The sequence below is a fragment of the Felis catus genome, chromosome D3 (assembly GCF_018350175.1).
Source record: "Felis catus isolate Fca126 chromosome D3, F.catus_Fca126_mat1.0, whole genome shotgun sequence".
Classification (NCBI taxonomy): Eukaryota; Metazoa; Chordata; class Mammalia; order Carnivora; family Felidae; genus Felis; species Felis catus.
The window spans coordinates 77,956,379-77,983,936 of NC_058379.1; the positions used below are offsets into that span (position 1 = coordinate 77,956,379).

Consider the following 27,558-nt stretch of genomic DNA (forward strand, 5'->3'; position numbering starts at 1 on the left):
CGGACTATTACTCAGCCACAAAAAAGAAGGAAATCTTGCCATTTGCTCTCTCGTCAGTGAATCTAGAGAGTATAATGCTAAGCAAAATAAGTCAGAGAAACACAAACACCATATGATCTTACTCATATGTGGAATTTAACAAGTGAACCAAGCAGGGGGGGAAAGGAAACAAAACAAAGAGGCTCAAACTAGAAGGACAGATGGTTAGCAGAGGGGAGATGGGGGGGGATGCGTAGAATAGGCGAAGGAGATTAAGAGTACACTTATCTTGATGAGCACGGAGTAATGTACAGAACTGCTGAATCACTATATTGTACACCTGAAACTAATAACGCTTCAGGTTAACTGCACTGCAATTAGAAAAAAAAATTTTTTTTAATACACAACGGGTGCCTGGTTGGCTCAGTCGGTTGAGTCCTACTCTTGATTTCCGCTCAAGTCATGATTCCAGGGTTGTAGGATGGGGCTCTGTGCTGAGCATGGAACATGCTTAAGACACACACACACACACACACACACACACTCTCCCTCTCTGCCCCTCTTTCCCCCACTCGTGTTCTCATGCTCTAAAAATTAAAAAAATACACACACACACACACACACACACACACATAATCAGTATACAGCAAAGTGACCTACACTGGTTCCAGTCTTGAGTAATTTAGACCTTAAAAGCTTCCATCTCAGACAGTTTCCATCTCTGCGCTCCTCGAACGCTCAGACCACCATGAAGAGAGGACCTGCCCAGACTACTGACTAAAGGAACAGGTAGGGAGGTCACTTAGAGAATGGAGGCCTTCCAGCCGGCAGCCAGCACCAAGGCCCCCAACGCCTGACAGAGGCCACCTTGCTTCCTCCAGCCAACACCATCCTTGATGAGCCCTGCCCCAAATGCAAACCCAGAGAACCAGGAGCAAGAAAATCCTGGCTTTGGGTCACCAAGATGTAAGGTGGTTAGTTATGCTGCAAAAGAGGACGGAACAAAATTCTGTGGAAAGAAATGAGTAAGAATCATCACAACTGGAAACCCTGCTCCATCATGGGACTGTCACTAGCTCAAGGACATTAAGTTGTTTGACAGTCCTAAGCCTTAATTCATCTCATTTGTGAATAAAAATTGCCATAAGGTTGCCGAAAGGGTTCAAGAAAATCACGTATAGAGCCTAAGGCAGTGCCTGGGACACGGGAGGTGTGCAATGCATCGTATGATTATTAAAAGCGAAGTCAATATTTCTGGATACAACCAAAATTAATGTGAAGAGCGTATTTGGCAACGTCCAGAAAATTAAACACAATCTCTTCTGTTACACAATATTCGCATTCTTAAGAAATCTTGTATAATCAACAATTGTGTTATGAACGGGAAAAACTGTTCCGCTGGGAAAAGGGGGTTAGGATCTCCAAAGGTTCAGATTTACAACAACAGTTTATTTTCTGCAAGAATTTAATAAATAACAACAGCTTATGGCTCTAAAACCTCAACATCCCTGAGCAAATCCAAGCATTTAATCATATCCAGGTTTTAGCTCAAAGGGCCTTTCACACACCATCTCCACCAAGACTGTCACTTGCACGCCCTTGTACACATTCCTGTCTTCTTCATCCGTGGCTTCTCGTCAGGCACAAAACGGAAATCGTGAACACGACCCCCAATGTTAAGTCGCAACTTGGATTAGAAGAATGTTGAAGGAAAGAACCCAGAACCAGTCAGCTGACCAGACCAAGTGGCACCAGCTTTTGTGGCTATGGACACTTCCCGGTCCCGGTAAGCAAAGCTTCATTACAAACAGCGGCAGCCCGTGCAGCAAACGGTGTTCGGTCATCTGTCGCGTTATACTGCATTTCGGTATTAGAGCCGATCCCGTGGGAGAGGTCTGTAGCCTACCCACGATGCGATAAGATCTATGGACTCGGCTTCCTTTTCATAGTAGCGACTGGAATGTTCAGTGGCTGGTTTCACTTTGAGCGATCTTCGGAGAAGACTAAGCCAAAGTATGAGATCGTCCACTCCTCAGAGCACAGTTTTGCTCCGGGCAGCCTCACTTAAGTGGACAGCTCCCACGTTCAGAGACTTCGTTTACTCTTCCACAAAGCTAAGGAAAATAACATCCTCGTTTATATCCCTTCTCCTTAGAATCTTAGTGACGGCGCACACAGATTAGCCCTAGAAAGCCCCACACACCATCCAGAACATGAAAAGCCAGCTGGTCTATCCAGAGTGGGGGTAAGGTAACCGAGGCTAGAGAAGGCCTTTGGGAAGGAATGTATTCACCCATCCCCCCCATCCTTTTATCCATTCAGGAATACCTTCTGACTGCCTATGTCGTACACGCATTTGCAGGAGTGAGACGGACTCCTTGCTTTCCAGATGGCCGTTTTCAAGTACGAAGATTCACGACATCCTCGCGGTGTTGTCTTGGAGACTAGACCTGTTTAAGCCACGCGACAACTGCTGGAGGAAGTATATACCAGACCTACAGATGGGATGGATGGAAAAAGAAAAAGTCTGGAAGGAAAGCAGGATAGCTAAGATGTTTAACAGGAGCCAGTCAGGAAGAGAAGGCACGCCATGCTAAGAGCCAGTAATGTCTGGTTAGGACAAAGAAAGGAAGTTACAAATAGTTGAAGCCGGAGCGGACACCCCTGTCCCCACCCACATAGGTCCTCTCTCGAAGCAGGCAGCAGCAACCACAGCAGCAACGAACGTCACCACACAGCACGTGTGGCCCGAGCAACGTCCCAGGGGCCCCGAAACAGGCCTCAAGGAAACCGGACGTGGTTGGACAGCGGGAGTCTGCACTTGAAGGTCATGGTTGAGAGTCATTCCCGTGCAACTGACCACGTCCATTATAGGGAAGGCTCCATCACGTTATGCACCGTTCTTTCCACCGTGACCTTCGGGCGAAATCTCTTTGGTCTTCATATCAAGACCAGTTGTAGCTCCCCCCCCCTCCCCCCGGCATTGTTCAGTTTTGACCATATGGACATGGGGAGCGGTATCTCATCGGCTGCCAGGGCGCTGGGAGCCAGCTGGGCCACCCATAGCAGGTCTGTTTGTCTGTATGGTAGACATTCTTACCGTCAATCCTGGCTCCGTTTCTCCAGTCCCAGTCTTCTTTTGGTCTTTTTAATTGACTCTCTCTTCATATTTTATGTATCGTAAACTGCCCTACAGATCTGGAACAGAGCCGAGTACAAACTGAAATCCGCAAACAGTAAACATGGCTCTGTTTCAGAGGATGACCTTATTGCACAAGGACCATGTGTATTCATTCACCTTTCCCCAAACACACATTCTGTGTGGAAAACAGGCAGGGTGCCGTGTTAGGCACGGGGATTCAGAGTAAGATAGGCATGACCCCGCCCTTACATCTAGTCAGGAAAAGATACAAAATAAAGCCACAAATGGACTTAAGTACCTTAACAGGATAAAACAAGGACCTGATATGGAGAACCACAGAGACTGGGGAGAATACTGTGGTGACACTAACTTCTGAAGGACTGGGAGCGAGCGACTACTGGGGTTTTGTGTTCTTAAGCAGGGGAAGACTTTTTAATCCAGGCAGTGGAAACCCAATAGGCAACACCTTGAAACAAGGAAGAGTCTGCCATCTAAAGAAATGAGCTAAACTGAAGAAAGAACATAGGATGAGGGTAGACGGGAAAAGATCAGATCACTAGAGGCCCCACAGACTAAGGTAAGGAGTATAGATTTTGTTTCCAGGGCAGTAAGAGCCCACTGAAGAATTTTAAGCTGGGGTCAGGCATCATCCCTTTTAAGGTTCAGGATCTCACTTTCTGATGCGTGGAAACAGATTCCAAGAGGCAGGACAGGAGACAACGGTTACAACAGTCTAGGCCAAACATACGGGTGGCCTGGACCAGGTTGGTAGCAGCCAACAGAGCCCAAGTTTACATATATTTGATAGGAAGAATCTAAAATCACTTCCAGATCAGTCTAGAGCAACTCATCAGGTATTGAGGTCACAAGTGAGGGCAGCAGTGTTTGTATCGAGAGGGACATGATCACCGTGTCTATTTGGATGGATGATCTTCGAAATGTCTAAAAGACATCCAGTGGAGACCAAATGGACAACTGGATGGGTGAATTGCTGCAACTCAAAAAAAAAAAAAAAAGAAAGAAAAAAATCCCTCCAAAGACTCTCAGGGAAGTACTAAACTGTAGGCTCCACCAAAACAGAGTAAATCAGAAAAGGGGAAAACATGGGGTCCAGGAAACCCAGAATCTGACACAAGAGACCCGGACAGAGCAGACCGTGATGGACAGTGAGTGAAGACCGAGAGAGTAGAGACCGAGAGAGTAGAGACCGAGAGAGTAGAGACCGAGAGAGTAGAGACCGAGAGAGTAGAGACCGAGAGAGTAGAGACCGAGAGAGTAGAGACCGAGAGAGTAGAGACCGAGAGAGTAGAGACCGAGAGAGTAGAGACCGAGAGAGTAGAGACCGAGAGAGAGAGAGAGAGAATTCCCAGGCTGATAGCAAGGGAGATCTCAAAGCCACAGCAGGCTCAGCAAGAAACCAGTTCACACCAGCGCAGGCCTCAAGCTCTGAAAGGAATTTCTCCAAGAAGTCTGAAGTGACAGAATGCTTAATAAGTTTAAATAGGATGGCAGGAAATTTATACAAATGAGGGTGCCTTGGGGGTTGGATTCACGATTCTATTTTTGAAGCTAAAATTTTTTTTGAGCTACAGGAAAGGCACTCCGCATTCAGGACTTAGACATCAATGGCATTTCCACAATCACCCTGAAGACCGTGAAAAACTGGTCCATCCCAAACCAGAAGTCCACTGGCTGCAAAGATGGGAAGCATGTGGACGGTGGCTGAGGACAGCTGAAGTCTCTCCCACAGAAGGAATTTGTCAAGAGACGACACCAGAAATGGACACAAAGTTCTAAGTTACTCGGAGCTACAGACAAAAATCAAAAGGAGTTTTGCAAACTGGAATGTGGTGCTGGGGTGGGAGCAGAGGTCCCGGGAGGGGTCGAGGGCCTACCATCTGTCTTCTCCACTGTGGAGTCACTGGACACTAAAACTCTAATTTAGATAATATTTCAAACTATGGTAGGACATTAACTAAGAAGTTATACTGATTTTCCTTTACTACATAAAACATTGACAATGCACACAAATAAGGCACCACATTAACAATAAAAGGACTGCAGCTGTGGGTTCCTTTCAGTTAAGGATATCTAAGTTGCTTTTTGATATTAGTGAAGCTAATGCGTTCTTTAATACAATTTTGCTATCGGGAAATAGTTGCGAGGCCTGTCCACTTGGTTTAAAAGATCCTAAATATAAAATACAAGTACAAAAATAAGTGAAATAGCATTTTTTTTTTTTTTTTGGAAAGAGAATGAGCAGGGGAGGGGCAGACTCAAGAGAGGGGGAGAGAGAATCCTAAGCAGGCTCAGTACTGACAGCAGAGAGCCCAACACAGGGCTCAGACTCCCAAACCGTGAGATCATGACCTGAGCCAAAGTTGGACGCTCAACCGACTGAGCCACCCAGGCGCCCCATGGAGAACCTTGTTTACTGATATTGGTAGTGGAGTCTATGGGAATTGAGTATCCTACCATAGCATATTTCATATTTTCATCATTTAAAAAATGCAGAGGGAAAATACGGCTGGCTTTTCACTTTCAAAAAGGAGGTAAATTCGTACCTTTTTTTTCCCCTCTCTGTGATTATGATGCAACTACCCTGAAAAGCCAAGGCTGTGGTTTAGAGTCGTTTGTCTAATTATACCCCCAGCCTGGTGAAAACGCTTACAGAAGGAACACAGGTTGAAATGCAAAGAGTCGTGCACAAGAAGATTAACAGAATCAAACTTCAAGCTGACAAGGAACTTGTCCGCCTAATGCAGAGCTCTAGTGGGCTACCGTCTTGTTAAACCAGGATGGACTACCCATGCAGAAGGGGGTTAAGGATATCTGTACCCCAATGTGCACAGTAGTGCTACCATGGATAAAGAGGTGGTATATATACACAACAGACGATTACTCGGCCATCAAAAAGAACGAAATCTTGCCACATGCAAAAACATGGATGGAACTAGAGTGAATTATGCTAAGCGAAATTAAAGAATTATCACATGAATTCACTATGTGGAATTTAAGAAACAAAACATATGGAGAGGAAGGAAAGGAAAAATAAGATAAAAAGAGGGGCAAGCCAGAAGAGACTCTTCCATACAGAGAATAAACTGAGGGTTGCTGGAGGGGGGGATGGGCTAAATGGGTGATGGGCATTACAGAGGGCACTTGTTAAATCATGACACTATATTATGTTCACTAACTTGGAATTAAAAAAATTTTTCCCTGTAAAAAAAAATCTGATAATCATCTGGGTAATTCAAGAGATGCCTCATTCTCTTACGTGGGTAATCTGGCGGAAAACGAAGTTCTCGGTCTAAAGCATGTAGCTGCCTTGTTTCACCACGTTCCCTCCTCCCTGGGCAGCTTTAAACACAGCCAAATATGGAACCAGAAGCACAGCAGAATGGAGACACGGGCAGCGCGGCCGCAGGCCAATTAGCGCTCACGGTCCTCCCAAGGACCCCTCGATAAGTAAACTGAAAAGGACACGCATCAAAACAAATTCGTAATAAAAGTTTCCGTAAACAGAACACACGCCCATTGGGCCCCGTATGTTAGGATAAAAAGAGGTGAAGGACGTTTTATGGGGAAGCCTTCCCATCTGAGGCCCCACTTTGTTAACAGGAGTCTGCCCAAGCGCAACAACGTCTCCCTTCTGGAAAGGAGGGGGTCACGAGGAGGTTTCTCCCCTACGTGGGGAACCGCATACTTCGCCCGCCTTAGCCTGCTCTGTGGGACTGGAGGTCTTGAAAGCAAGCAGACAGGAGCCAGCCGGGAGGGTGGGGTGTGATGGGAAGGGGTGGCCTCAGACACTTCTGCAGAAGATGGGCTCCTGCGCTCACAGCAAAGAGAAGGTTTGCTTTCACGAGTATACACCCGGGGAGTAAAAAGACGGTCTCCTCTTTCGTGATGGGGCGACGGCAACTATCGAAGGCACTCGAGACACTCCGTGCGCAGCTCACGGATGGCGATCCCGCTTTCAAGGCGGATTAGAGAGAAGCATCCAGAACGCTCCACAGCGTCCTCGCCCTTAAGATGTTCTTTAGGTCAAGCAGATCCCCCCGGGCTGTAAACGAAGCCCATTTCTGTTTGTTCTGCGCTCTGTGAAGGAGTGCTCAGTCTCAGATGACCAGACCTGGAAGGAACTCGGTCAAAGCCCCAAGCTCCCACAACGGAGGATCAGAGGGTCAGCCCTGGAGGCTCACGGGGACCGGCACCCACAGCTCTAAGAGGGCAGTGACAGGTCGTCCAGGCTCCAGCCCAGAGTACCCTCTAGCGGTACTAGGTTATCTGCTCCTTCCGATTCATTTCACTTCGGGAAAACTCGACCTACTTGAAATTCGCATCCTAAGTTTAAAACCTGAACCCGAGGCCTCGGGGAGGGCCCCTTGGCACTCAGTTGCCTTACAAGGAGTTCCCCAAGCGAGGAGCTGAATAAGGTGCATCCAGACAATGAAATATGATGCTGTAAAAGTGAGTTAGCGCCCTAGGTGATAAGAGGGGCTCCTCACCAATTACGGGGGGGGGGGGGAAGCAATTCTAGAACAAGCCCATTTCCATAAGAGGCAAACTACAAATATTGTCACACCGGCACAGAGAAGAGCGAGACACACATTCTGGTCCCCTGGCAGTCACTACGCTGGAGAGGGAATTAGGGAGCACCCACGGTGAGAAGTCCCACATCACTAGGATGTGCAACGTGCACAGAGCAAGCATTGCGACTAAGAAGGGAAGATTTCCCCTTTTGTGTGTCCCTTTCCCTGCAGGAGCTTCAAAGCAGGGTTCCCTTTACCTGTTTTTCTACAAGAAGCGTCTTCCCCTCATCACTATGGCGATTTCCTTTTGCAGCATCCTCAGAAGTGGGGGCGAAACCCCCATCCCTTCAGGACACAGGGTGTCACCGTGGCCCCGGGAGCACCGAGGGCTGCACAGAATGCCTGCAGAGATCGCATCAGATACACAGACCGAACGTGTCAGCACAATCCAACCGCCGAGCTGTAGATAAGCGACAGGTTAAGGACACATCCCAAGACGATGCAATCATTTGAAAGGAGGGACGGGGGAAACGGGCTCTTAAGAACAGCCAAGAGCAAATTCACTGAAGACTTCGAACTTGGTGGGGCAGCTTGAACAGAGCCCAATGGCTAAGAGCTATGAGGGTGGGGAGGGGAAGTCTACACTGGAGATGTACCGTGAGCCCCCCACCCCCATCCCCCTCACGGCCCACCAGTGGCTCCAGGTGTAACAAGACCTCCTCCTCCTGCCCTGGGACAGCAGGTGGCAGCTGGACCGCCAGAGCCTCCCAGGCTAGGCACCTCCAGCCCCGAGCAGCCTTTGTTAGTGACCTCAACGTGCCCTCCGCAAATAATTTTCATCTGTGCCGCAACCCAAAAACATGGTTCCCAAACACTAGGGGTCTCTGGGAAAAGACTTGAAAGACTGTGTTGGGGGGGGGGGGGCAGAGTGCTGAGGAAGTTGTCAGGATCCTTTCATGCCTGGAGATTTTAAATATCCGTTCTGATCACATCCTCTCTAATAGGGTGCCACACATTAGGCTGTCAGACTCTGAAAGTGCATTTCAAACTCTGAGGTCATTTATGCACCACTTTACCTTCCCAGCCTCCAATTCAAGGAAAGCCCTCTTTAAAGAGCCTCAGGAGCATATCCCATCCAGGAAATGCAATTTCATTCCCTTTCTTAGTTTATAGTAATTTCTATTTCTAGGATTTAATCAACATGATTGCTGTTACTCAAAAAAAAAAAAAAAAAAGCCATTTTTTGCACATAGCCATGCATTCTATGTAGACCTATTTGGGGACTGCCTGGCTTAAGGCCATATGGTAAATATGGGGCTCGGGTGAGAACCATACAAACTTGACCATGTTTTGTGTTCAAGTTAATTGCAAGCCTACAAAAAGCCTCACGTTTGCTAGGGATGGAGAGGTTCTTTCGGTGATCAGAACGCTGAAGAAAAACCTAAAGATGGAATGCAAGAGACTCTGACGGCACACAGATTTCCTATCACACCATGTGGGGAAAAAAACGGTGCTTGCGTTTGATGCTTGCAAGGAAAGAAAAACACAGCCTGACACTGAAAAGCTTTCATTTATAATACGCTGAGCCATGTTTATATCTTGGGAGAAGGTTCACGCGGTGCGGCAACAAAGCAAAATGTTTCTTTTAAAAAAGCACCAGAGGTCACTAAGTAGCTCCAGACACCAAGCTGCGAGCCCACAAGAGGGAAAGAGCGAGCCGTGGGGTCTGCACAAGAGACTTCGAGGTGCTCAGCTTCAGAAACGCAGACGAGCCCAGGAAGACCCGTCTTACCCTTCCTGACTCACCTGCACCCACACCATCGCTCCCCCCAGCTGCCCTCGAATCACCCCCCCCAGGAGTGGAAAGGAGATGTAGGGAGACAGACTGGGACCTAACAGACAAGGGATGAGGACACCAGGCTGATAGATGGTCCACCAACACAAACTCAAGCTGTAAATTCCCCCGTTGAGGGGCACGGACCCGCAAGGAAAGACAGGAGGACCCAGCTCCAGAAGTAACCATTTATCCTCTGACCAAGAGCCAGGTTGTGCACTCCCTTTTGCCCTTTGCTCCAAGGTTTTCAGCTTTGGCTACAAGTTGGAATCACGCACGGAGCTTTGAACCCCGGTACCAGGTACGCCCACTCCCAGAGTTTCCGACATACCTAGGTCTAGCGTGCTACGTAGACACTAGGGTTTGTTTTTTTCCGAACGCTCACAAAGGGGTTCCAATGTGCAGCCCAGGTTATGAATCCCTGCCCGTGGCTCTACGTCAGAAGCAAAGAGGAGCCACAGGAGAGCGAGCAAACCCTCGAACGACGGATCAGGACCGTGCGTCTCAACGTAACGTGCGTAGGAAACACCTGAGGACCTTGTCTAGATGTAAGATTCTGTTTGAGAAGATCTGGAGTGGGGCCTCAGCACCTGCAGTTCTGATGCCTCTACGTAAGGGTCAGAACAGTCTACGGCCTCCATCTGAGGTCCACCTAGAGAGGTTCCAAAGAAGCGAACATTACAAATAACGTTGTGGTTTATGCGATTTTCGATAGTTTAAGCCTTTTCTTTCTTCAGTGGCATTGAAGGCCCTTAGCTGCATTCGATCACTCAGGATCACCAGGGTGGACAGGGCCACTCGTGGGAATTACAGTACGTACATAAAACATCCCCCCCCCCCAACCACACACACACACACACGGCCCAGTGTGTGCTGTGTTTTATTGGGAGGGCAGGTTACAGGGCTGTATCATGACCTCCCCAAAGCTGAAGCTGGAATGAACTCCAGTCCCTCAGGGTGGGACTGCATTTAGAGACAGGAGCTTTGAAGAGCTCACGACTTAAAATGAGGTCATTAAGAGGGGCCTGATCCGATATGAAGTGCCGTCCTTACAAGAGAGGATCTGGTGAAGACGCCAGGAGGCAGCAGCGGTCTGCAAGCCAAGGAGACGCTTGGAAAGGGATCGGTTCTATCAACACCTTCAGCTCAGACTTCTGGCCTCCGAAATTGTGAGAATGGGGTTTCTGTTAATGCCACCTGAGCCTAGGTCATTTGGGCAGGCCTAGCAAATGGACATGGGGGGGGGGGCTTGGGTTGTTGGGTCTACTTTTGAGAGTCTTACACTTTCAGCCATTCCTGGGGAATAGACATTCCTGTCTCTAGCACTTCCTCTCCCCTCTAAACGCCACTTTTTCATTTGTGGTTGGCAGGAGGAAAGCAAGGTAACCAGAAAATCAGGCCCTTAGGAAGAACCGTGGGTAAGAACATAGGTTCTGGAGTCAGACGGTTTGCCTTAGAAGCCGGGCTCTGCCACGCACCTGCTCTGGGACCTTGAGCGGGAACGGGCACGCAGACTCACAAGGAAAGCAGCCACCCCACTTGTCGCTGTGATTTCGGTTTTGGCATCCGAACTCCCTCTGTCGTCTCCTTTTCCAGCTGTGTTCCGAACAGAAACTGGTGCCCGGGGCACCCGGGTGGCTCAGGCACCAGACTCTCGATTTCGGCTCAGGTCATGATCCCAGGGTCGTGGGATCGAGTCCGTGTCGGGCTCTGCACGCACAGCATGGACCCTGCTTGGGATTCTCTGTCCCTCTCCGGCTTGTGCGCTCACTCTCAAAAAAAAAAATTAAAAAAAAAAAAAAACTGGTGCCTATAGTAACCTCCACAGAAGTACAGGGTTCCTGTATAAAACTTCTTTCCCTGTGTCTGCCCAGCTAGGCCAGAAGGTCCAAGAGTGAGGTCTAGAAAACAAATTAGTATTAAATTCAATTTTTACTGACTTGCAAAAAAAAAAAAAAAAAAAAAAAAAAAAAAGTCCTTCAAATTTTCCTCAGAGATAGAATCTCACCGACATTGGGTTCTACATTCTTCTAACCTTTCAGGGACTACCAGAACTCAATTCCAGTGCCATTTTTTGGAACATCCTTGCCTGCCAAGAAGGTCTTCGTGGATTCCTAGGAAGGCAACCTCTGCCCGGCCATGCGACTTTTCCACCACAAAAATCATGAGCTGTTTCAGTACAGACACCTCCCAAACGAAACCTGGGCCCATTCATGAGAGCAATGCCCAGTGACATCAAGGCAGGGGGGCGCCAAGGTGCCCCATCTGCACCACCATTTAGCCAGCCTCATCTCCACAGCAACAGTGCTGGCTGGGCACACACCACGGGTCACAAAAATTCCAAGTGTAGATCTGTCACACTTCCCACACTCTTTTCACCTCCATTTACTTGAATCCATGAAAATGGCGGTTACCAAGGTCAGAAGCTCCCACGTGACTTTAAGCATTTTCTCCAACTTCACCTCCAGAGGATGCTATTCCCTAGCAAGTTTTTATACCTTTTTGCTCTTTGCCACGCCCCCACGGCATTCCTCTTAATAGGTCAGGTTGTGAGTCCAACCTTTCCCTTTCCTTTCCCCAAAAGGCCATTAGATTTGGCTTCCCCCCCTCAGAATATTGCTTGTAAATAGTTCTTTCCTTTACTTCCCTCACATGCTCAGTGTCAGAAGGCATCACAAGTCTTTGTGATCTTTACAGAAAAGAGGTGACATTTTTAAAAGGCACTTCAGACTTTAAATTCAAAGGTTTAATGGCAGACACTGTGCTTAGTGGAATGGAGAAACAGAAGACTTGTTAGCCACAGAAGGAAAAACGTAATGTTGCAACTCTGATTTAGAGTACCCTCCCCCCATTGAAAGGGTTTTGATGCATGTTCCTCAAGTAGGTACTATCATTTGATTTTTGAAGGCAATGTTTCCCATGGTAGAAATTCAAAACAAATCCACAGAGCAGTGGCTTTGAGTCAACACAACATGGGATCATCAATGTGCAAAGTCGGGAATTAAAGTATGGGGTTAGGGGTGGGGGAGGGGAAGATCAGCCTTGGCAAGCCACGGACTACTCAACTAGCACAGGAAGCCGGGTCTTGAGAACACGCACAAAAGCAGAAATTAGTACTCAACTACCCGCGATAAGGTCAGCTTTACAACACTGACAAGTTACATCCATTTATGGTATCTGGGGATGAGGACTTGGGGCAGGGGTGGTGGGCGCAGGGGTGGCAGGGGGTGGGCAGAGTTCCAGCTTCTTGGAGATCAGGAAACCAGGTCACAAAGATGCACAGGTCAGGAGACCCAAATACAGTAAGGGAACAGAAAAGCAAGGACCTGAAGACAAAGCCGGCCAAAGGTCCCTAAAGTCACCTTCTTGACACACTTCCATCGGTGGACAAGGTTCCAGACGGAGGATCCCACTCCCGGACCTCGTGTGAAGATGGCTCTGGAAGCTGACCAACTTTCTAGAGAGAACCAGATGGTAAAGATCGGAGGCTTAGAGGGCCAAGTGAGGTCTTTGTTGCTTTTTTTTTTTTTTTTTTTTTTTTTTAACTCTTTCAAGACCTACAAAGCATTCTTAGGCCATGAGTTGTGGAAAACGTGCCTTGTGCCCTACTTTGCCGATTCCTGCCCTATACCCAACTCCCAGAGCTATGTCCCAGAGCAGAGGAACCTCTCCTGGCCTCCTTCAGGCTCCCTACCAGCCACTGCTGTGCTGACAACTGCCATCACCATTCCCCAGAGGCTGGGGGGGGGGGGGGGTGCTCACCGTAGTGGGGCAAACGTAGAACGGCCCACAGACACAGCCAAGAAAGAAAGGTTGAGAACAGAGGTAAAGGCAGAGAACAGATGCAGTCCGGGTTCCTGAAATCCTGAAGGGTAGGGAAAAATGATCTCGTCCACACTCCGCCAGACAGAATGAGGCAGTCTATTCACACCTCCAAGCTCCCACACACACTTTGGACTCGAAGCCAGAAAGAGGTGTTTTGCTCAAAGGGGGTTAAATGTGTAGACCTCACACCCCACTCTCCCCTCTCCTCCCCAGAATGGAAATTGTCCAGAAAGTTCAGCTTACGACTACAGTGAACCAGGATGAGTTCGGACAACAAAGGAACGCGGAGGGACATGCCTCCTCGCAACTGTCTGCCTCAAGTTACCGTTGGCAAACAGGAGGGTGGGGAGAGCAGAGGCGAACTGGTTGTTCCCAGCGGGCCCGTTCTGATGCTGGCATCCACCTCACAGGGCAAAGAGCCAGAGAATTCAGTTCCTTAATACCCTCCCATCCCAATAATTCTTGGGAGAGACTTGAGGCACACGCTAACGTCTAACACCCCTGCAGAACTCTGGTTACCACCAGCCTTGGATTCTCAGGTTCCTGCTTGGCAGGGTTCTTGCGCTGAGAGGATACAGGTGGGCCACTGGAATTTGCAAGCTCGTAGGCCCCCCCCCCCCCAGATGTCACCTTAATCAGATGTGCGCCAAAAACGCCCCCAAAGACATTGGACTCGAAATTCCTTTACTGAAAGAGAAATGGAATTAAAATCCCTAAGTCCTAGGAGGATAGAGGTGCTTTTTTTTCCTGCCTTTTACACACACGTGGAGGCCCCAGCAGTGTGCTTGGCCCATAGGGACTCAAGCATTTGCTGAATAAATGAACCAAAATCGTTGGTAAAACTTCACAACTGCCCCACAGCTTCGTGGAAAAGAACCTAGCTTGAGAAACCCACGGATGTTGTAGTTGTGTATGTTTTCATCCCCAAAGAAAAGCAATCAACAGAGATCTCTGTTCTCCAGACAATCAACGGTACTCCAAAGGCAAGCCGCATTAACTCACAAAAGCAGGGAGGGTCCCGCTGGGCAGGCGGTGGTAGGTTTGGGAAAGCCGAACTCACTGACGCGGAAAAGACTGATTGAAATGCAAACTTTCTCCTGAGCAGATAGAGTCTTCTGGAATAAAGAGCGCCTTTGCTTTTTCCGGGTGCACCCACGCAGCTTCACTCAGATGAAGTTAATGTAGGAAGTCAGGCATCAATGACTTCAGGGACAATGAGCATGGCCAACGGAGCCATCTCAAAGGGCACCCCAGGGAAAGCACAGCCTTTTGTGGTGAATTCAATGCTTGGTTGTTTCCTAGCACTTTGTGTTGTTCCTCTGAGAAGGAGTGAAAAGTGATACAGGCCCCTGCCTTGGCCCATACCTTCCACCCTCCCTGCCTCCCACATGGGTCCTTCAGCTGAGGATAGACGTGGAAGGGAGCAGGATCCCCCGTAAAAACGCAACCCCCGACTTCAAAGCCAGGGTCCATGGGACACTTAACTACAGGCAGGAACACCCACATTCTCTTCAGGTGCTATGTGAAGGACCAAGTGCATGGCATTAGTTGTAGCTTCCAGACTCAGCACCTGTAACACGGTAGTTGAAACGGGTCAAGCCAAGAACCAACGAAGGCCATGATAGCATCTCAGCAGTGCAGGAAATCCATTTCTAAAGAACAAAACAAAAAAACAAAAAGCAGCTTCCTGTCCCTCAGGCTAGAAAAGGAGGCATACCTGGATAGAATAGCAACGTGAGTTCTAGAAAGGCTAAGTCAACTTCCATTTGCTTGTCACATTCAGTCACTTGACAAGGTACGGGACACTGTCCAGGCAGGAGACTAGCCTCTGACGACACGGTCGCAGACCAGGGGACGCTCCAATACCCTTGTGAGGGCACCACCCAGTGACAAAGAGGGTCTAACGCGGGGAAACCGAGGCTGCCTGCAACGTGCTCATGATTTAACCAGTTCTGCACAAAGCTACCTCCGTCTCCCACTCTTTTCGTAGCGCGTCCTCACCTTTAGATGGCTGGTCACAAGGATACAAACGCTTTCTGAACAAGGGGCAGCATACCCCGAGTGAGAGAACAATTAGTCGCGGTGTGGCCACCTAGTGCCTGTCCTGAGCTATGCTGGCCACAGAACAGAGGCAAAGAAGGGAGAGGAGCAGGCTGGGAACCGGGAGGTTTGTTTCCTCGTTTAAAGGGAACTAACGATGCCTCCCGCCCACTCATCACGCAAGTAGGGTACCTTACGTAGTCAGGAAGAAGACCCGCTGTCCGTGACTTTTCCCAAGGCACTGGATTTCCGACCTATCCGCACATTTGGAAAGCCATCTAAAAACTGCTGTGTCCGGGGGCATACACCCTTTCTGGATGCGGTCAGAGTTTTTTCTTCCCCAAAACTGCCACCATCCTGTCCAGAACTTAGTGTCCAATCAGCATCTACCACTTGTACTCGATATGCCAAACATAGTTCAGTAGTGTTAAGGTGCAATCGTTAAATACATCAGCTCATTCGATCTTCAGGGGAACCCTGTACCTCCCGTACTAAGAATCATTTTACAAAGGAGACCATTAAAGCAGGTTAAACTGTTCAAGGTCACAATTTAGTCGAGCTGGGATTCAAACCGGGACAGTTCCTGTTACTGCGGTTTTGACCTTCACGTCCTCCTTAGGAGGTCTGTGACCAGATCGTGCACTCTACAGTCTTTCCTTCAACGTAGCCTCAGCTCGAGTCGTCAGCCTAGCAGTACAGCTCTAAGGGACTTTGCTGTCCTCCAAGTCTCCAGTAAACACACTTGCATAAGATCACCTTAACTTCGACCTCTTAACAGGATTTGGCAATGCACACGTTATGGAAAGGTGGGAGTTTTTGCATCCCTAGGTCATGATCTCCCACGGGAGGGACCCCAAAAGCAGTACCTAAGGAGACTCTACGGAAAGACCTACCACAGAGGGGCAGCTACGGGCCACGGAGGGGCAGCTACGGGCCACGGAGGGGCAGCTACGGGCCACGGAGGGGCAGCTACGGGCCACGGAGGGGCAGCTACGGGCCACGGAGGGGCAGCTACGGGCCACGGAGGGGCAGCTACGGGCCACGGAGGGGCAGCTACGGGCCACGGAGGGGCAGCTACGGGCCACGGAGGGGCAGGAATCACAAAACAGTCACACCTAATGCAAATTAAGCACCTAACATTTAGTTTTCTCTTGCCCAGAAAACCATTCCTGCCCACTTCGAATCTCTTCCCCATCCCGGGTAGTCTGAACTGTAGGACTTTGAACTGGATCTATCCTCATGGTTTCAAAGGCCTTGGTCGAAAAATCAGGTCTATAAATGGAGATCAGAGACAGTAAGTTATTCTTTTATGTGCATTTTGTAAGGTTATCCTAAGGTGCTAACAGATTCTCAATGGGTGAGACAAGTTACAATGTTTATCAGACAGCCTCAAAGATCGGATTTTCTGGACCTTTCCTACACCACAGATTTTCATCTTCCAGGAGACTTTAACTTGTCATTTTTATGGATAGACCCAACAAACAAAAGGCAAACATTTTGTTCAAAGCTACGTGGTTGGGAAAGTCAACTTGTGGGAAAACCTTTAACAGCCACAGGAGAGTAACACCATGATAAAAGCATGTGCTTGGTTTCGCTCAACAGTCTGAGGGAAGAGGTCAGAGTTAGGGTGTACTCCTTCACCAGTAGTTAAATCACGCTGCACCAGAGAAGTCTGAACCACCCAACCTGCACTCTACATGAAGCAGTTACCAGCATTCGCTCGAGTGTTTGAACTTGGGGGCACTGGACACAATGCACATTGGGGTGGAGGGTCTCCACAGACCCACCCTGTGGTTAAGAGGAAATCCAAGGAAGGAAAGCTGTACACATATGAACCAATTTTGGGTAGGACAAGGTCGTATGAAGTGCATTGTCTAAGACCAATCTCAAAGGCAGGGCTAATTCAAAAAAGCCATGGTGAGGGGGGTCTTCTATCAGGGTATTCTGAATGCACAACCACCTGAATTTATAGTCTTAGATCCCAGAAAATTCCGCCTCCTCTGTAAGATACGCCCAGGATGATGAAAGGGCCTGGGCCCAGACTTTGAAGTCAGACAAGCCTGGGTTTGGATCTCGGCTCCCACGTGTATTAACTTTGCGACCCCAACCGAGTTTACTTAATCCTGGAGGCTTGGTTCCTCCCCCTGTAAAACTGAGCCACCAATGCAGGCGGCCCGGTGGATTAGATGTGCATGTGACATGCATGGAACAGGGCTGAGTACAAAGTCCTCAAGGTTGTCATTTAACAGAAGGCTAATGTGGAAAAGTACTGCGGAGATGAAACTGTGTAACCCAAGTGGGCACAGGTGGCAGGAAAGGGGTCCAGAATGAACAGTCTGAACCCATCTTTCATTCTCTACACCATTCAGGGTTCCATATACTTTTATGACTAACAGATCCAACCAATACTAAAATGAACATGGCAGAAGAAAGTAAAATCCTTCGTCCCTCTCCCTCGCCGAAGTCACATAAAATCATTTAACAAGTTCAGCAGGGACTTCTACAGTTCACCAGTGCTAAAAACTGTTAGGACAAGTGGTAATGAGTGGGGACCATCCGTCTGCATTCCCTAAGACGCATCTCCAATACTGTACTTAAGCTTAATCCAGGGTCAGCCAAAATGCGAAGAGTCTGGTTTCCCCGAAGGATGGTCCTTTCAGTGTTTGTCCCTCCTACCGCACTAACCAAGGTGTGCACCTGCAGAAGCCTCTGTGCTCCTCGAAGGCTCGGTCTAAGTGGGTTTGCAGCCACCAGGTTGAAGACCGTGGTTTCTCTAGAAGGGCTTAACCCTTTAACGTATATTGCACTAACAGGCTCTGATTTGGGAGGTCAGGGGCAGGCCTCGAGACGAACAAGCTCCTAGAGGATGCTGGTTTGCAGATCCCTTGGAGTAGCAAGGGTCTACGGGGCTCGGCCCATCAATTCACAACCCAAGCACAGTACTCCTGCATCCGTGGGGTTCAAAAGCAAACAGGGGCAGCAGTTGCCAACCTTGGACTTTACTCCCCTGACTTTGCGATTTCCTAGTCCAAAACTAATGCAGTATACACAAAACTCTCGAATTCCATAAAACCAGAAAACAGGCACGGGGACCATTAACCCCACTTTCCCCACTAAAAACCCCCTCCTCCCCATTCCACTCACCACCCCCCTCCAGAACAAAGCTCCTTACTTTTTTGTGACAGAAGAGGGAATTTGTTAACCCTCGAGTGTTTTAACAGCTATCCAAAGGAACAGTTTGTCAAGACACGGATAGGGTCTCTCGAGTTTGTGTAGAAAAAAAAAGCCACGGTTTTTAAATATCTGGGGGAAATGACGGTAACAGCGTCATGAAGTCAACTTAAGACACCTATCAGGGCACCAGTGGTTTCTGAAAATTAGACATGCATTCTGCAAAGGCCACTGCTTTATGTGCAGTCTGACCTTCAGGGACTGAACAAATGAGTAAACCATCTCAGGGACACTTTCCTCGTTAGGTTAGAAGCTTCGTGCTGTGTTGATAGGAAAACCACGTGTCCTAGTACTGCGGTCACGTGGAGGACACAGCGATCCTCGTGCCCACACCCTCTATCGACTGGGCGACCTTGCTTACGCAGTTAACCTCTTCTAGCCTTTACACCTGCACACTGAACGGACTCACCCGCGCCCCTCCCCCCCAACCCCATGTGTTCAGTGTTGACTACTCACGTCCTGGAGACCACCCTTCCCAAGCCCAAGGAGTACGGATTCGCTTCAATAATGGTCCACTGCCAGTGGCAGATTTTAGAGCACAGTACGTAGTATAAGTGATTACCAGCTTTTAGATCATTTAATTTGCCAGCCCTGGAAACACACGCAAGCTTTTGAGCATGCGACATAAGGTTTCTACAGCTGAAAACATGGTAATGCTGTAACCGATGGACCCAAGAGTAAAGCTTTCTTCCAAATTCACTTGTGGGGACTTCCAGGTTATCTTGTAGGATTTATCCTGGCACCCCAGAGTGTAGGACCACCCCCCTGAAGACAGTGTGGCGCGGGTGTGAGATTCCCATCTCGCACAGTACCTTTAAAAGGGAACCTGCGTTCATGGGTACGTGTTTCCATCCAGCCAAAGCACAGAAACAAGCCAGGAACTCGAAGGTGAAAACAAACGGACCCTCACCTGAGATAGCAAGCAGGGAATAGGGATTCTCTCCTTTTGTTACTGAGAACCACCTGGGAAGTACTTCCCAATTTGTAGACCCCCGAACCAGGGGTGATTTTAACAGGCATCCAGGTCATCTGTAGACTGTGGTTTCAGGAAGTCCTCTCCTTGTGGCTCAATCTCCACGTTTTCGCTCAACACAACTACGTCCACAGCCCGCAAAAAACCTCCCCCACCCTCTTGCCCAGAGACCATGACAGTGTCACAAGGCCCCGGTAATTGTCAACGTCTCTAAGCAAAACGCAAACGCCGCCAGCCGTGTTTGCTGTGGCGCACGGTTTGATACCCACGGTCCGATCCCCTTTCCTTAGAAGCTTCCAGCCTCGCCTCTTCTCAGATGGCTACCACGCAAGGTATTCCGGGAAGCGGTAAACAGCTCGGGGTCTCAGGTGCACTTACGTGCAAGCTCCAGGTTCACACTCGGTCGCCCGTCGTTGCTTTAGCCCCGAAGCCACACCAGAAGGGTTGCACCCAAGAACTCCCCGAGCACGTCCCGGCGCAAAGCGAGCGCGCCTCCAAACCCGTCCTCTGCGGAGCCGCCTTTCCAAGCAGCCAGGCAGGGTGCGTCCTGGCGGACTCGGCAAAGCCCCAGGGCTTACCTGAAACACGTGGTGAGCTCACCCGAAGACTTCAGACACGGGTATTTCGTCGTGGCGATCTTATTTTCCGAGCAGATCTCCCTAAAGAGAAAAGGTCGAGGAGCAACTTCGCTCGCTGGCCACGGGAGAGGGGAGGGGCAGGGTGCGCGAGGGTGGCAGGGAGCGGCGTCCCGGAGCGCGGACTCGCAGTGGCCTCGGGGGCTGGGCCTGGCGGGGGGGGGGTCCCCGCGCGCGAACCGAGCCCCCAGGACGGCGGTAACCGGGAACACCGACCCACTGATGAGGGACCCCGGGCGGGGAGCCGAGTTTTATGCCACCTGGGAGAGCCGAGCACCCACAGCCGGCAGAGCGAGGGCATGCGGGTGCCTGGGGGAACCGGGGGTACCGCCCGCACCCCGAGAGCCGGGCGCCCACCAAGCCGGGGCTGGCAGCGCTTACCTGTCGCCGTCCTCGGGTTCCTCTCGGTAGCTCCACGTGTGTCCCAGCGCCAGGAGCAGCAGCAGCGGACCCAGGCTCCTGCCCAGCTGCCCCCTCGCCACTCCTCCCCGACTCGGAGGCGGCGGCACCATCAGGGAAGCTCCCGGTCTCTTCCCGGCGGCGCCGGAGCTCTCTCCCCGCCTGCGCCCGGCTCGTCCGCGGCCGCCGCCTTCCCTCTCCCCGGCAGGGGGCGCCGGAGGACAGGGGCGTCTGCGCCACCTGCGCGAGGCACGGGGCTGGGGGCGTCGCGGGGCCTGGGGTCAGGCCAGGAGCCGGGTGCTGGGTGCAAATTCCGCGGAGGGGTCGTCTGCGGTGCACGGCCGGCGCGAGGGTCGCGGGGCCTAAGCCGGCTCGCCCGGGGCCGTTCACTCGGGATCCACAGACTCACCGGACTCGACTTTGGGCTGCGCCCTCGCCGCTCTCCTCTTCCTGGGCTGGGAGGGAAGGGCAGGGCGCGCAGAGGCGGCGGCTGTGTGCATCTCGCTCCAGGGTCGCTCGACCGCGAGGAGGAGGAGGAGGAGGAGGAGGAGCTGGCTCGCACCCCCCGGAGAGGGAGGGGGAGCCCAAGGGTTAATCAGCCTCCTTCCTGGCGTCAGGTCACTTCTGAAGGCCAGGGCAGGCTTGCGGCTGCCTTTCCCCCTCCAGCGCCTACGCCGTGCTTTCCCGCCACCCCGGGCTTCACCCCGCAGGATTGGGGGAGGGGGGTGGTCGGGGGAAGGAGTCAGAAAGCTACGGCGTCTCTCCGCGCCCGAGACGGCGCAATTTACAGGGCGTAGTAGCCTGTCTTCCCTGGAACCTTAGAAGAAAGGTCTCCCGATCGGTTACACTTGTATCTAAAGCCGCTTTTTTCTTCCCAGCCCGTGGGCCGAGACAAGTGAGGAGCTCCCGGCGGCTCTTCCTGGGGGCTTTTATAGCCTCTCGCCCTAATTGGCTTTCGTGCTGTTTCCACGCCCCGTGGGCCAGCACACGTGAGCGCTGGAAACTCCTGGAAGACCAGGTGAGGCGCGGAGGGGGCGGTTAATCACCGGCCCTGCGCGCCGCTGGTGAACGCGGCGGGGTTCGCGCGGAGCCAAAGCCCCGTGGGGGCGGTAAATCCGCCGGTTTGGTGACGACCCCGCCACCGTAATTCGTTACACCTCTGCATCGTAACGCTTTGCTGAACATCAGGAGTTTTTCTGTGCCTGTTAAGGGAAAAACTCGTGACACAGACGTGCCGGCAAGTGGTCGCGGCCCCGAAGTGCATGGCAAGGGCACGAGGTTGTAATGCCTGGCCTCTTAACAGACGCGTGGTGTTTTGCAGCCGCGGGGCGAGAAGTAGCTTGTTCACAAGTTACCGGTGTGAGATGTTTTGTTTCAGAATGTTCTGGTCAACTGAGAATTGCCAGGCGTATCACCCACACCTTGACATTTTTAATAGCAGTGGCGTCTTCCTCCCTTTGTAGAATGCTTTTAGATTTGCCACGGGGTTTTCACATTCATGAATGCGGATTTTATTGATACGCTATTCCTTGAAACTAGGAGTCTGATTTCTTAGTTCAGTGAGATGTTTTTCCCCGGCAACGCTTACAACGGAGACAGCAGACCACAAAACAGACTCAGTACTAAAATATGGTGCTACACACACAAAGTAAAGTGGAGAGACTTCCCTCATGAATGTTTGTGATTGGTTGATTTACTTTTTATTTTTGAGAGAGACAGAGAGAGAGAGAGCTGGGGAGAGGGGCAGGGGGAGAGAGCGAATCTTAAGCTTCGCACTCAGCTCAGAGCCCATCGCGGGGCTCCATCCCAAGACGGTGGGATCATGACCTGATCAGAAACCAAGAGTGAACGGACTGAATCACTCAGGCACCCCTATGAGTTTTAAATGAGGTAATACATATAAAGTATTTTTCACAGTGCCCAGCATGCATTGTGTGCTCAGCAGACATTCACTGGTAGCGTTTTTAACATAATTATTGCACGGATCTTTCCGTTTTAACATTCTAGTTTTTTCTGCTTTCTAGATAAATAGAAGTTTATTTCACAACAGTTGTTTGGGTTTCCAAGGAGATAACCTCTCTAAGCACATGAAAAATGAAGGCATCCTGGGACTGGTGAAAATTGTATCACTTTAGATTGCACCACAGGCATGTTTAATCTCCATCTCGCAGGGAGGACGCTGTGCTGTAGGAGGTTCTCGTTTTATTTTATTACCAATTATTCTGATATTTTGCTATATTGTTCTCATTTTTACTTGTTTTGTTTTTCTGCTGTTGCACTGTGGATGTCCGTACTACCAATAATAGAATGGCGAGGGAGATTAGTTATTACTTTCATTCAATAGTTAATGAGCCACATATGGAGACATGCAGCTTTGCAGAGAAAGATTTTCAGGCTGCAAAATGCTAAGAGCAAGACCATGCCCATTACACACAGCTGGTGGCAGAAGATTGGGGACAAAGCCAACTTTGCCGCCACCGTATTTTCAGCCCACTGCACTGAGCACATATGACAACGAGGCATCAGAGAATGTGCCGGGGCCAAGCAATCAGCCCAGCTCTGCCTGAAGAGGAAATCCCAGGAGTGGCTGGTCAGAGCGTTTCTGGAAGAGGTGAGCCGGAGCAGAGACCTGGAGAAAACCTTTGCCCGGAGGCCTGGAATTTAAACTCATTGGCAGCTACTGATAGCACGACATGTAGTGTCAGGCTTTGGGGGGCTGGGCTGGAGAACACAACCAAACAGAAGGAGATGAGATGGCCTTGTATGGATACCAGTCCCCCGCAAAAGTTAAACACGCCTGCAAAAAACAAAACCTACATTTGCTCAGGCTGCAGCCTGCATGGGAGCTGTCAGAAGGAGGCTGAGTGCGGTGGAGACCTCCGGGGTCTTAGGTTTTCTTTCGTGACACCCTCATTCCTTCCCCGGCCATGCACGAGCTCCCCCCTCCCCGGCTCGCCCCTACCATCTGCCCCGTTCCTCATTTGTGAGACATTGGATGAGAGCCCTCACCTAGTGCCTCTTTCACAGGAGTGCGGCAAAGATTAATGATAGGGACCTAAAGTCTCCTCAGGGGAGTCTCTGGATGATTCTTTCTTTTCAGCATACCATTCTCCGTCATGTTTTCCATACAGACCTGTCAGCTTCCCTGAAACAAACCAGAGGGTGGACTGTTATACAATTTACCATGTCCCAGGGACATGGGGCTGTGTCTAGGGCATTAATGTACAGACTCAGCTGTGGGTTAGACTCCCTGGTGGACTGGATATTGAGTGTAGGGGGCAGCGTGGAAGGAGACTGCTTAACTGGAGAATCTAGACGCCAGCATATGAAAGCAAAGTGAAAGGAAAAAAGAAAAGTAAAACTAGGCCCTAGGGCCCTTCTAAATGAGACCAGTGGCCTTTTCCACTCTTTTTTTTTTTAATTTTTTTTTAATGTTTATTTATTTTTGAGACAGAGAGAGACAGAGCATGAACGGGGGAGGGGCAGAGGGAGAGGGAGACACAGAATCCGAAGCAGGCTCCAGGCTCTGAGCCATCAGCCCAGAGCCCGACGCGGGGCTCGAACTCACGGACCGTGAGATCGTGACCTGAGCTGAAGTCAGACGCTCAACCGACTGCGCCACCCAGGCGCCCCTTTTTCCACTCATTTTTAAGGGAGCCCAATAACTTATTTGGAGAAAATAGAAAAAAGAGATCGATAAAAAAGATAAATTACTGTAAGAAACAGTTGAGGGCACAAGTCATGTCATTTTGTTTACATTTTTTTTTATAAAAAAAGGATTTGTGGTGGCTAACAAAAACATACTATCTTCCAGTGTGTCTATTTCTCTATATTACATGCATTATGTGTAGGATATTCTATACAGAATCGAGTAAGATTAGGGAAAGCAACTAAGGCAAAGGCAAAGTCAGGATAAATAATAAAATGAAGCTGAAGTTAGTTGGCAGGATCATCATATAGAAAGTCCTGTGCTACGTTCAAAGCAGATCACAAGTCAGTTCTCAGATTCTCAGACGTCAGTTCAAGATAATTCCATAATCAGTTAAAAAATTCAAGGTAGCTTTAAAGGAAAAGCCTATAAATTGCTCAAAAAAATCACAGATTTTTCCTGTTGGTCTCCCTGAAATATGGAAACAACCCTCTGTCAGGTAAAGGTCTTGTCATAGAAACAAGACTCAACAAGTGTGGGTAGAGTTCCTACTGAATTTGAGTGATATGCATACAATATAATTCCCCGAAATAAACAGGTTGCCCTGATACCTTTCCTTCAGTTTCGGTTTTGATCACCCTCCAGCCAGGTTGGCTTAGAGAAACAGGGCTACACCTTGAAAAGTGTTTAAATGTGCCAGTCTCCAAGCCATTGTGAGGAAATGCTTCAGGCAAGAAGACTCAAACATGTCAACACAGTCAAAGGGTTTTAAGGTCCTAGTTTCTGGGGTGTGTATGCTGTCTTTGCACTTGGTCTGCCTTCGTTTTAACTTGCACAAATTCTGAACATATATTGAAGCTACGGATCTCTGGAATTTTCTCCCAGAACAGGGAGAAACATCGGATTCCTACCCCCATGACAGAATCCCAATTGTTGCCAAACTTTGAAATGAAACCAATCTTAAAAGATTAGTTAGCCCATGTGTCTGTAAGCTGCTAAAAGAAAACCGTACAAATGATGAAACTGAGTGAGAACTTACTTGGTTGAATGTCTAAAAACAAAATCAAGAAACATTGTTTATGCAGTTTGGATGTTGTATTCTTACGCGCACACACGCGCGCGCACACACACACACACACACTGAGTCCCTGTCTGGGGTTTCTCCCAAAGGAGGAGCTTGTTGAAACAGTAGAAACTGGCAGCCTCCTCGACCCGTGGAGTTGTAGGATCAGACCCTGGGTTTCTAGAAGTGTGTTCTAACACCACTCAACTTGGCAGCTCCTTCTGGGACACACGGAGACTACAGCATATGCGGCTGAGATGGCCCCATCTCTTGGGTCCCCACAAGCACACACAAGGAAGGATAAGGGCCAGCACGAGAGGTAGGACCAGTGGCTCATACCTCGTGATTGATCTCTGGTCAAGTAAGTGGAATCAGAAGTATCCCAGGATTGGGGCACCTGCGTGGCTCAGTGGGTTAAGCATCCAACTCTTGATTTCGGCTTGCGTCATGATCTCCCCGTTCGTGGGCTCAAGCCCCCATTGGGCTCTGCACTGATAGCACAGAGCCTGCTTGGGATTCTCTCTCTCCTTCTCTCTCTACCCCTCCCCCCCCAGATTAAAAATAAATAAACTTAAAGAATTATCCCAGCATTTATCAGCTGATTACTTTGAGTATCAGCCATTCCAATACACAACTTCTGTGCTTTATTTGTGTAGGGCCAACTCTGTTTATATCCCTTTCCTCCGTGGGGTTAAGAGTTCTTACTTAACATTTATTGAGAACTGGGAGATACTCAGCTCAGTAATATGATACCAAGCCAACTTGACAGGTAATAAGAATGTTGACCTTAAAAGTTTTCCATTAGGAGCCAAAATACCCTTTGGGATATCTTGGTGGAATAAAGATAATTTTATTACCCATTGCTAGCAGATCACAAGTACTTACTGTAATCTATAATTAAAATATATTTTTCCTCGGGATATGAGGTTGACTTTACCTCCCTCTTTAAAAAAATGGACTCATTCAGAAATGGGAAGAAATTAGACTTAAAAAATCAGATTTACCTAGATTTAAAATCTAGCTTACAGCATAAAACCTCTGTGATCCTCATCAAATTGTGAAATCCTTCTGGGGCTCAGTTTACCCATATATAATATAGAAACAACAATCTTCAACTCATAGGATTGTTGAAAAGAGTGAATGAAATATATAACATGCCTACTGCATCGGAGTCATACATGGTACCTAATATTATTTCAATTGTTTCTGTGCAAAAATATTGATGCAAGTATGGTGGGCCATCCATCCTGTCAGCTCTAGTTTGCTTCCATAAGAGATAGTTTGGAGATGGATGGCCAAGGCTAGAGACATCCTGTCACAGAACAGGCTGTCACTACCACCATGCTTGAATTAGATGTTAGAATGACTAGGGCTCTGGGTGAGTCAAATCCACTAACAGTCACTAGAAATGAGAATGTATATGCTTCTCCTTGGAGAATCACTATGCTTCTGAGTGCTGTGCTGACTTTTTTTTTTTTTCAATTTTTAAGTTTATTTATTTTTGAGAGAGAGAGAGAGAGAGAGTGGGGGAGGGGCAGAGAGAGAGGGAGACTGAGACTCTGAATCAGGCTCTGCGCTGTCAGCACAAAGCCTGGCACGGGGCTTGAACCCACAAACCGTGAGATCATGACCAGAGCTGAAGTCAGAAGCTCAACCGACTGAGCCGCCCAGGCGCCCCAAGAAGGTGGGGTACGCTTCTTAACCAAAACAGGGGCCTATTCACTCTATAATACCAAGAAAGCCGCCTTCTTACAAGCTGTTCACGGATGATGACTTTCCAAGGATTTGGCACAAAGAATGACAACACAAATACTGGGCGCGTGTGGGCGTTTTTTAAAGCGCTTCACAAGTATTATCTCATTTAATCCCTAATCCTCTGTCACGGATTCTATTATTAGCTGCATTTTACAGATGAGGAAACCGCAGCCGAGATTTTAATTAACATCTGCCTAAGGTACCGAGTCAGGAGTACTGAGCTGGGTTTGAACTGGGGCATTTTGGGCCCCAGGGCCCATGCTCTCAACATTTACATTAAACTGCCCTTTGGAGCAGTGAGCATCTGGGCGGTCCCAAGAGACAGACTACATCTAGGACGTTTGTCCAGGGACGTGAGAACCTGGAGAGCCCAAGGTCCGCCACCCCAGCCGGTAACCCTGAGACTCCATCATGGTTCATGCGCAGACATGGTCCTTCCTCGGCAGCTCCCCGCCAACCAGCTGGCCCCATACGTTCTCACCTCTGCGTATTAGCCGACCT

The 27,558-nt window shown here is 49.3% G+C and overlaps 1 protein-coding gene across 7 annotated transcripts in view; it reads right to left on the reverse strand.

Annotated features, from left to right (window-relative positions):
• Positions 1 to 21,762, reverse strand: part of CCBE1 (collagen and calcium binding EGF domains 1) — a 250,128-nt gene extending 228,366 nt beyond the window's left edge. For 2 of the 7 annotated variants that reach the window (XR_002737366.2, XR_002737365.2), the window contains exons 1-2: positions 20,573 to 21,745; positions 20,135 to 20,215 (exon numbers count right to left, since the gene is read on the reverse strand). Coding sequence is in view for 5 of the 7 variants with exons in the window: in XM_045042432.1 (XP_044898367.1) it covers positions 20,135 to 20,215; positions 20,573 to 20,703 (212 nt within the window). In the remaining 2 variants the exon portion in view is untranslated. Of the gene's footprint in view, positions 1 to 20,134; positions 20,216 to 20,572 lie in introns of all 7 variants that reach the window. The other 5 variants (XM_045042432.1, XM_045042431.1, XM_045042434.1 and 2 more) reach the window with 5 other exon arrangements.
• Between the last annotated feature and the right edge of the window lie 5,796 nt (positions 21,763 to 27,558).